The 9,595-nt window shown below is 47.8% G+C and overlaps 1 protein-coding gene across 1 annotated transcript in view; it reads right to left on the reverse strand.

Annotated features, from left to right (window-relative positions):
• Positions 1–7,414, reverse strand: part of LOC135827573 (uncharacterized) — a 19,649-nt gene extending 12,235 nt beyond the window's left edge. The window contains exons 1-2 of the mRNA XM_065340042.1: positions 6,589–7,414; positions 335–402 (exon numbers count right to left, since the gene is read on the reverse strand). Of these exons, the coding sequence (XP_065196114.1) occupies positions 335–341 (7 nt within the window). The 5' untranslated portion in view covers positions 342–402; positions 6,589–7,414. The remainder of the gene's footprint in view (positions 1–334; positions 403–6,588) is intronic.
• Between the last annotated feature and the right edge of the window lie 2,181 nt (positions 7,415–9,595).

Consider the following 9,595-nt stretch of genomic DNA (forward strand, 5'->3'; position numbering starts at 1 on the left):
TCATTTTATTTATTCCCGAATCTACCAAACCATAGAAGGACAGAGAAAGTGTTTTACTCCGAGTTTCACGCACTAAGCTATCATCAGAAAACTGTTTTCTGATGATAGCTTAGTGCGTGAAACTCGGAGTAAAAACACTTTCTCTGTCGTCCTATAGTTTGAACCAGCTCTACCACTTGGTATTGAGCACTCTCTTGGACAGCCTGGACCCTCTCTGTTTTATTCCCGAATCTACGTAAACGGCGTTACTTTAGTAGCGTCTGGTGCCTGGTTCATGGCTCAGGGAATACATTGGTCTACATTGGTATGATGGTGGTCCTAGCAGTTCACATACCATCCATGCTGTAGCTTCTGCAAAACCTCTACTGTCATGACACATCCATGTTCCCTCATCAAGCACACCTGCATGGAAACACAATGAGGAGACAGGCAATGCGAAGACAGACAATGAATAAACAGACAATGGGTAACTTGCGGCAGTCAGTGAGTAGGCAGACTGTGGGTAGGAAGACAGTGAGTAGGCAGACTATGGGTAGGAAGACAGTGAGTAGGCAGACTATGGGTAGGAAGACAGTGAGTAGGAAGACAGTGAGTAGTGAGTAGGCAGACAGTGACAACCAGTGCTGTAAACCTCCATTGAAACAAAATGAGGGGGCAGATGATGGATAGGCAGACGGTGAGTAAGCAGAGAGTGAGTTGACAGACAGTGAGTAGACAGACTGTGAGAAGCCAGACCGTGAGTAGACAAACGGTGAGTAGGCAGACAGTGAGTAGACAGACTGTGAGAAGCCAGACAATGAGTAGGCAGACAGTGAGTAAGCAGACAGTGAGTAGGCAGACAATGAGTAGGCAGACAGTGAGTAAACAGACAGTGAGTAGGCAGACAATGAGTAGGCAGATAGTGAGTAGATAGACAGTGAGTAGGCAGACAGTGAGTAGACAGACAGTGAGTAGACAGACAGTGAGTAGACAGACAGTGAGTAGACAGACAGTGAGTAGACATACAGTGCGTAGACAGACAGTGAGTAGACAGACATTGAGTAGGCAGACAGTAACAAACAGTGCTGTAAACCTAGTCTTGCAAGTGCTAGCGACAGCACATGTACAGTGCACCATCCAGTCTTGCAAATAACAGTCACAACGTGTTTGCCGCCCCCTGTACCAAGCCGGGAATCCTGTCTTGACCAGACAAATATAATTTGTATGCACCGACAGCGCTGCGGATCGAATATGCATCGCTGGATCAAGCGGAATCCTGTCATATCAGGACAGTTTCTGCAGCACCAAGGGCGTCCGGTTTGGGCAGGTTTTACTGTACCAACAGGAGCACCTGAAACTAGGGGTGAAACGAGTGCCAAAATCGAGGACTTGAGTACTCGTTGAAAAAACGAGCGAGTATTCGAGCGAGTACGAGTGTTTTACTGACAACATAAACAATGCACTGCACACATTCTGGTCACATGGAACGTAGTACACCCGATACATGAAGTCTTGCCAAGCACTTCTCACAAGTTACTTGTTACTATCAAAAAGCACTGGACTTTCACAAGATTCAGATCTGGAGGTGCTAGGCTACAGTAGGTGCACTTGCCTGGGCTGTAAGTACTGGCCAGAGCAACAGTAGGCGCACTTGCCTGGGCTGTAAGTACTGGTCAGAGCAACAGTAGGTGCACTTGCCTGGGCTGTAAGTACTGGTCAGAGCAACAGTAGGCGCACTTGCCTGGGCTGTAAGTACTGGTCAGAGCAACAGAAGTACTTGATGTACATGCATACAGTAGTGCCTAGTACGTTTCGAGTATTTTCGCGCAACGAGTACTCGCTCTTTTCAAATTTTCGAGCGAGTGCTGGAGTATTGGATAATATACTCTGGGTTTCACCCCTACCTGAAGGCTGAAACCCAGAGTGCACAGCTTCTGACTTTGTCTACATGGGTGTCCAGTGTCTGTCATTTATTATCATTCCCGTAGCTATGCAAAAGACGTTACTTCAGTAACGTCTGGCAGCTAGCCAGGGTCCACACAGCTTTAATTCCGTGTCTGTTTGTTTGTGTGTGCCGTCGGCATGCCTGGCGCTATCCCGTACCTGTCCCGTCCCGTACCATCAAAGACAGCTGGACACAGTACTGTAAACTGTGAAATTATTGCCATGGTCTAATTTCTGCGAAATCCGCGACCGCGTGGAAATCGCGAAATTTAGACAGCGCGAAAAGGAGATCCATGGAAGCAAGAGTAGATAAACAAGAGTGTGCAACTCGCGGATGGGTAGGCCCACGGCGGAATTTTTTGTTGACGTAATCTTTTCGAGGACGCACGAGCTGCGAGTCTTTCGGAAAGTTTTCCCTCGTGCTCTTGGCCGGCTTTACACTACAAGGTCGGTGCCCAGCACGTGCTCTCACACTGCTCTGCGGCGAAATGCGCGTTCTTCTGAAAAAAGGTGACGTCAACAAAAAATTCCGCCGTGGGGCGGGGGTATCTGCAGATTGTGCAGGAGAGATCCGGAGTTGCACACTCTTGTTTATCTACTCTTGATGGAAGGTGTAGCATGAATGCCACAGTAGCAATCGCAAAATTAAAACCTCGCAAACCTGTCCGGATTCTGAAAACGCGAACTAAAAACGCCGCGAAAATTTCACGCTTTAGGGGCCATCCGTAAATATCGATAGTTTTTTCAATCCGTGAATTTTACAAAGTAACCAGGACCCACCACCCACCCCCTACTTTTTACGGAATAAAATATTGATGACACATGTACTGTACCTACATAAATGTAGGTGGAGTCCATGGAGTCCATACACACGCAGGCATGCGCTCACCGTGTCATTCATAACTAGAGTACAGCAATGTATTTTGGCAGACTTATGCCAGGAATGTTGTCCAAGAATCACTTGCTCTTCAGCTCATTCCAAATACATCATACCCTTTATGGGCAATCAATCCAGCAAGCACATGCATTGCTGAATACATAAGAAAATGCTACTTCCTAGCTTCTGCCCGTCCTTCGCTCTGAGTGAATTGGCCTTTTGGATGATCTCCGACCTTGCCTGCGGGTCTGCGGAAAACGTCTCCATCCACTGCTTCTGTGCTTTGGTGAAAAACGCAGATCGATTATTGGACGTTTCAACAGTCCACAAGACCTCGATGACGGCGTAGTAGCCATCGTCGTCTTCACCAGGGCTGTCAAGCTCTTTGAAAAACTTATCTTTTTTGGCAGCTGTACCAAACAAAGTAGTCTGCCGTGCCATTTTCGTTAGGCCACGCTCCACATGGGAACTGTTCCAACCATTGGCGATGTAGCAATTCTTCGATGTGGAGTTCAAATAAGAGCTGGACTTGACCCGGATTAATCAGGTATTGTGATACTTCGAATAATTGTGCAATAATTATACTTGTGAATAATATCTGACAAACTTCCCTGTTTCTTTTGCTTCAAGAGTTTCGATCTCCACTACATTTTTTGGAGACAACAATCTACGTGTAGATCTACGTGTGGTTCGACGCACGCAGACCCACGCACACGCAGTACTGGGCGCCAGGTCCGCGTGTCATCGATATTTTATTTACTTTGAATTTCGGCTGCACCCACCACCCAGGTACGAAAATTTCACGGATTGTAAAAAACTATCGACATTTACGGACGGCCCCTTACAGTATTCAAATATTTGTTTGTGCCGTCGGTATGCCTGGCCTAGCTGGCGCTATCCCGTACCTGTCCCGTACCATCAAAGACAGCTGGCCACAGTATTCAAATACTAGTAGGGCTTTCAAATGTAAGATGAGAACGTGAAGCAAGTTTGAAAAATGAGTACTGGTATGTATGCGTATACCTGTGTAAGTGTATCGGGGAATGCATGCAGGGCCATAGTGCGGGTTCCAATCACAGGTTAAGTCTTTAAAAAAGTAGGAGAAATGAAAAATGTATAGCGTCCCTATGCTTTTTTCGCCTGGGTCATCAAGGTGGTAGACGGTGTCGCATTACCCTCGAATGCAAGAGAAAATTTATTTATTTCGCTCAGGGCCCTACGCTATGCTTTTTTGCCTAGCTCATCACGCATGGTATTCGAACAGATGGAAACTTTTTGCAATAAAAAAAGCATAGCGTAGGGCCCTGAGCTTCCAAGCTCTCTCGTTTATTATTGCAAATGACGCTTAGTAATTGCACAATGTATAAAAACCAGTATTTGCCAAATGGAAGGAAGAATGAGGAGCGAGCTGGAATGATGTGCTTACATGTATACGCATGCAACTGCAGAATAGGCGAAACAGAAAATATCAAAACAGTCACCTAAAAATAAAAGAACGGGTTTGAGTTTTATTTGTTGAAGTTGAAGTGTCTGTCATGGCCGCAATACTAAAACCTGCACTCGTAGGTCATACTTGATGCAGGTGTAATAAGCCATTATTCTAACGAGGCGCATATACTATAACGATTTCCCAAAATTGACTAGTTTACGTGTACCAACGGTAACGATTCTCACTCATTCTCAACGCTCCGGGCAGTATATGTATCGATTTCTGTATAACGATTTCTATTTGAACGACAGATTTCTCCTCGTTAACTGGTTAGAGTTAACACTTCGTTATATATATATATATATATCTGTCCGCAGATCTGTCCGCAGATTGAGTATATATATATATATATACATGGCTTTTATAGTAGGTGTATTCATAGTAAGACAGTAGAATAGTTACTATTCGTATTTCCCGCTCCTTCACCATGGCAATGAGAGCCAATCCAGTATAGAAGAGCACATGATCCAGTGGTTCTCTAGTGTTGTGTGTAGTGTCTTCCTTCTTGTCTACTCTCTTGTCTAAATACTGCGTCCATATAATTATTCAATACTACAAAACCCCTGTGTTCTGGAAGTCTGAGGGGACTTTATGTGGCAGGAAATGACGTAGTGCATACAACTGTGCTGCAGTTGTCCAGCAGCGGGAGATCTGCTTGTACGCACTACATCACCAAAATGATGTTATATCAAGAAATTTCTCCGTGATAGCAACCCATTCGGAGCTGCGCACTCTGTATACCACATTTTCTGGGGTGCTAGCCAAGCAGGTAGGCAGAGTGGGATGGTCTAAGACCATGGCTGAGAAACAGAGGGTACCAGGTTCAAGTCCTGCTTGGAAGCGGAAGGATTATTTCCAGCCGTGCTGCGACCCACAGTTAATTGGGAACCTGTGGCCTTGCACGAGGGAAGCATGGAGGCAGCGAACAGCTATGCCGATTGAGATCCAGACTGATGTACATTAATTTTGCAGCCAGCAAGACCACACAATGGCACACATGTGCACGGACCCTCAGCTGTGCACAAAAACATCAAAATAAATAATTATACAGCCGTGGCAAAAGAGATCCAACCCGCGAGTCAAACTGACGAAGGCAGCGCCGCGTTTCCATTAGAGAGGTTGCGCACAAAGAAGATTCGTAATATTTTGACGGTCCGGGTTTGAGTAACGAAAGTTGCTACGAAGATCCGTCCAAACACGACCGAAACAGAGTAGCTCTACGATAATATTTTCCGTTACCTGGAGTACTAAAATACTGATATTTTACAACTCCCTGTCTTGACTCTTCGCATCCGTGCGACCCACTACGAAAAAGTTCACGCGTTGTGCGCAACCTCACGGTTTATGGATATTCGCTAGCTTTTTCGTTAAAAATACTCGTTACTGCGCTACGAATTTCGGTGTGCGCAACCTCTGTATTATCAATTCCACCATGAACGGTCCACAAACCCATCCAAGTGACACGTGCGCGGCATGAGCCTTGGCATTAATTTCGGCTCGCAAGGATCGGTTTCTTTGGCCACAACTACAGTTCTCTGCAGTATCAGCGCTTTGGCCGAGTGGTTGTGGGCTTGCCTACGAATCACAAGGTCCCGAGTTGGAGACCCGTGCTGGGAGCAGGGAGCGTGCAGTGTGCTAACAAATGCGGTGATGCATGCGCGAACCACTTTACATGCAGGGAGCTGCGCCGGCACCCACGGTCAACTGGGTACTCACTACTCGGAGTGAAGGTAACATGGATGCAGCTAACGAGGAAATCGCCCCTTTGTGGGGCATTGGTTGTGAGAGTTACCACCTCACCCTCGCCAGTAGGCGCTGCATCTGCCACCCTGGTATTACAGGCATGGTGGTGGCCTGGCACGAGCGAAACTTCCTTAGCTGGCTGTGTTTCTCAATACAACTGTGCGAACTTTACTTTTTTTTCAGTTCTCTGCGCGGAAAGCATACATACTTGTAGGTTTGGATTTCCTTTGCCAAACAACAGTGGTGCTAGTACATGTACATGTATGTACAGTGCTGTTCAATGCAATCCAGTCGCATCGCTCAAGTTTGCACCTTGCATCATTTCGCCGCCCACTGTTCGCAGGTCCAGGGCTGCGCAACGCCCGCCGCGTACTTGCGTGACACGGCGCGTTTTCATTGAGTAACACCGTATGTACATGTACACCCCACCGTTAGGCGCTGCATCTGCCGCTAGGGTTTACCGGGGGTTAGCGGCCGTTGTGAGTTCCCTTCGGGAACGGACACGATAATTTACTCTTTTTTTTACATGTACATGCACAAATTCATGATGCCTTACTGGGTGAGCGAAATCCACGAGCGACTTGAACACCATGATGGCGCACACACGATCAGCCATTCTCCACGACCCACCGCATCTCCAATCGATGCATGGTCACACGTAGCAGTCGTTACTTGTACTTGTAGCGCTAGCAGCAGGATACAGACTATAGTAGGTATGGAGCAGTGCAGGTAGTTCTAGTTCAGTTCAACCATGTACAGATGGTCAGTTGGGATAGCAGACGTATAGCAGGTGAGCTACTAGCGCTAGTAGCACGCTAGGACATACGCATAAACTCCCTGTTGATACTAGTACCCGGATATATCCACCGCCGTGTTCCAGGTCGTTAGAGGCCACGGTGAGGTCGCCGTGTGAGGGTGTGGACGGCCGAATAGAAGCAGGATACAAACTTCTTTTTTTAAATAATTAATTGTCAACGCACAGCACGCTACCAATCATCCAATGAGTGCGAGTTGAAAGAGAGACGTATCGCACATGCACAGCCCCATGGCCTATGGCGGGGCAGATTCGGGCCAGAGAATTATACTATTTCACACGGCCACTGAGTCGCTGGACGTGAGAAAGTCTCCTGGAATTCGGAAAACAGTACAACGCAGCTCTGCAACTGCCACGGTGCGTCTTGCTCTATTTACAAACGTTGCATTGTAGAAATGTTCGGAGACGAAAGACAACAATGCGAGTTATATGGACAGAGGTTTTAGCGCAGAGCATCGACTCTTCTTCAGCTTCTATCGCTCTCCCCTGCTGTCCCTAGCCTATTCTTTCACTACAATCATAGATCTGCTAGAAATATATTCTACTTCCTTACGAAAAAAGGCTTTCGTTTCTGTCAGGACACTACATGTATACAGTCTACACTAGCAGTCACTGAGTCAGTGTTGAGAGCAGCGACTCCCTGGCTAGCTGAGACTGAGACTGTGAGAGTCCACCACAAAGACGATGAAGTCAACGCATATCACCATGATCACGGCCAGGGGATCCCGGGAGTGTACTACAACAAGTACAAGTACTACTACAGAGCTGGCAACAGAAATCCGACCCCCTGGGCGGGGCCGCGCGCCGTCCAGGGGGTCGGATTTCAGTTGCCAGCACTGTGGTACTACTACAGAGCTGGCAACTGAAACCCGACCCCCTGGACGGCGCGCGGCCCCGCCCAGGGGGTCGGATTTCTGTTGCCAGCTCTGTAGTAGTACTATACTAGGCCCTGCACTGCACAGACGATACACGCGCGCATGCGTGTAAAAACAAAATGGCGTCACGATTTTAGAAAGAAGTGCTCATGTCAGCGGGTACTGACCTGTCTGTACATGACTTGTAGTCTACTGTTGAACTAACTTACTTGAAGATTGCTGCTGATGCTGGCGTTTCCAGCTGAGCCTCTAGCTCTGTCCGGGATGGTCTCGCCCTGCGATGTGGCTGGGGTATTACGATTACTAGATTAGAGAGTCGTGAACGAGTGGACCTCTCGACTCGAGTCTCTACGAGTCGGTGGCAGGGAGCCCTACATACATTGGTACAGTCAACTTCGCTTATAACGACACCCGGTGGGGCAACAGAAAAGTGTCCTTATTCGCGAAGTGTCGCTATACCCGAAGTCTCATTGTATGTATTACAGTGGGATGGGACTTTGCTCTGGGCATGAACATTCTGTCGTTATTCGCGAATTGTCGTTATATCCGCAGTCGTTATTAGCCAAGTTGACTGTATGCGTAGGGCCGCCTGGTCGGTGGTCGACTTGGGTGCCTGGGTTCGAGTCTCGTTGTGTGCTGCAATCGGGGTTCGTTTCGCACGAATCAAGCCAAGGGCAGTTGATTCGTTATGCAACAACGAGACTCGAACCCAGGCACCCGAGTCGACCACCGACCAGGCGGCCCTACGCATACCAATGTATGTAGGGCTCCCTGCCACTGACTCGTAGTCGTAGAGAGGTCCACTGGTTCACGAGTTGCTAAAACGCTCTATTGTCTATTGACGGCCTCCCACCAACTAATACTTGTGTGTGTGGTAGAGACATGTCTGTCGACCATGCATTGACATGCCCTACAGGGGGTTATCCAAGTCTGCGACACAATGAGCTTCGTGATGTGCTGGTGGAGGTGATGACTTCTTCTGCCATCCCGGATGTTCAAACAGAGCCACCGCTTTTGCCATTGGATGATGAACAACTTCACGGCGCCACCGCTAATCGTGTTGCAGAAGCTCGCTTGGATATCCGTGCAAGGGGCTTTTGGTCGCCACAGCAAGATGCATTCTTTGATGTGAGGGTTACTAACCCCTCGGCGTCTTTGTTGTCGCGACAGGAAGTCCTTGCACAGATTTCCCGAAATGAACATCAGACAGAAGAAGCGGGCCTGTCTTCAGCGTGTTGTCGATGTCGAGAGGGGGTCATTCACTCCGCTCGTATTTTCGACAAACGGCATATGCGGCACGGAGTACGGAGTGCTCTCGTTCAGTTTCCAGCACTGTACATCTAAATACTGTACTGGGCAAAGATAGCAATCTTAGATGGAAATTCAGATTCCTAGAACAATACGACTGACTACTGATGATCAGGTGCATGAACATTTTAAAATTATTTCCCAAGACAAAGGCGACTCACAGTGGCAATGGTTCTAAATACTTGGGGGTAATACTTGTCTCTCTCTCTCTCTCTCTCTCTCTCTCTCTCTCTCTCTCTCTCTCTCTCTCTCTCTCTCTCTCTCTCTCTCTCTCTCTCTCTCTCTCTCTCTCTCTCCTCTCTCTCTCTCTCTCTCTCTCTTCTCTCTCTCTCTCTCTCTCTCTCCTCTCTCTCTCTCTCTCTCTCTCTCTCTCTGTCTGTCTGTCTCTCTCTCTCTCTCTGTCTCTCTCTCTATTTCTCTCTCTCTCTCTCTCTCTCTCTCTCTCTCTCTCTCTCTCTCTCTCTCTCTCTCTCTCTCTCTTCTCTCTCTCTTTCTCCTCTCTCTCTCTCTCTCTCTCTCTCTCTCTCTCTCTCTCTCTCTCTCTCTCTCTCTCTCTCTCTCTCTCT

The sequence above is a fragment of the Sycon ciliatum genome, chromosome 11 (genome assembly GCF_964019385.1).
Source record: "Sycon ciliatum chromosome 11, ocSycCili1.1, whole genome shotgun sequence".
Classification (NCBI taxonomy): domain Eukaryota; kingdom Metazoa; phylum Porifera; class Calcarea; order Leucosolenida; family Sycettidae; genus Sycon; species Sycon ciliatum.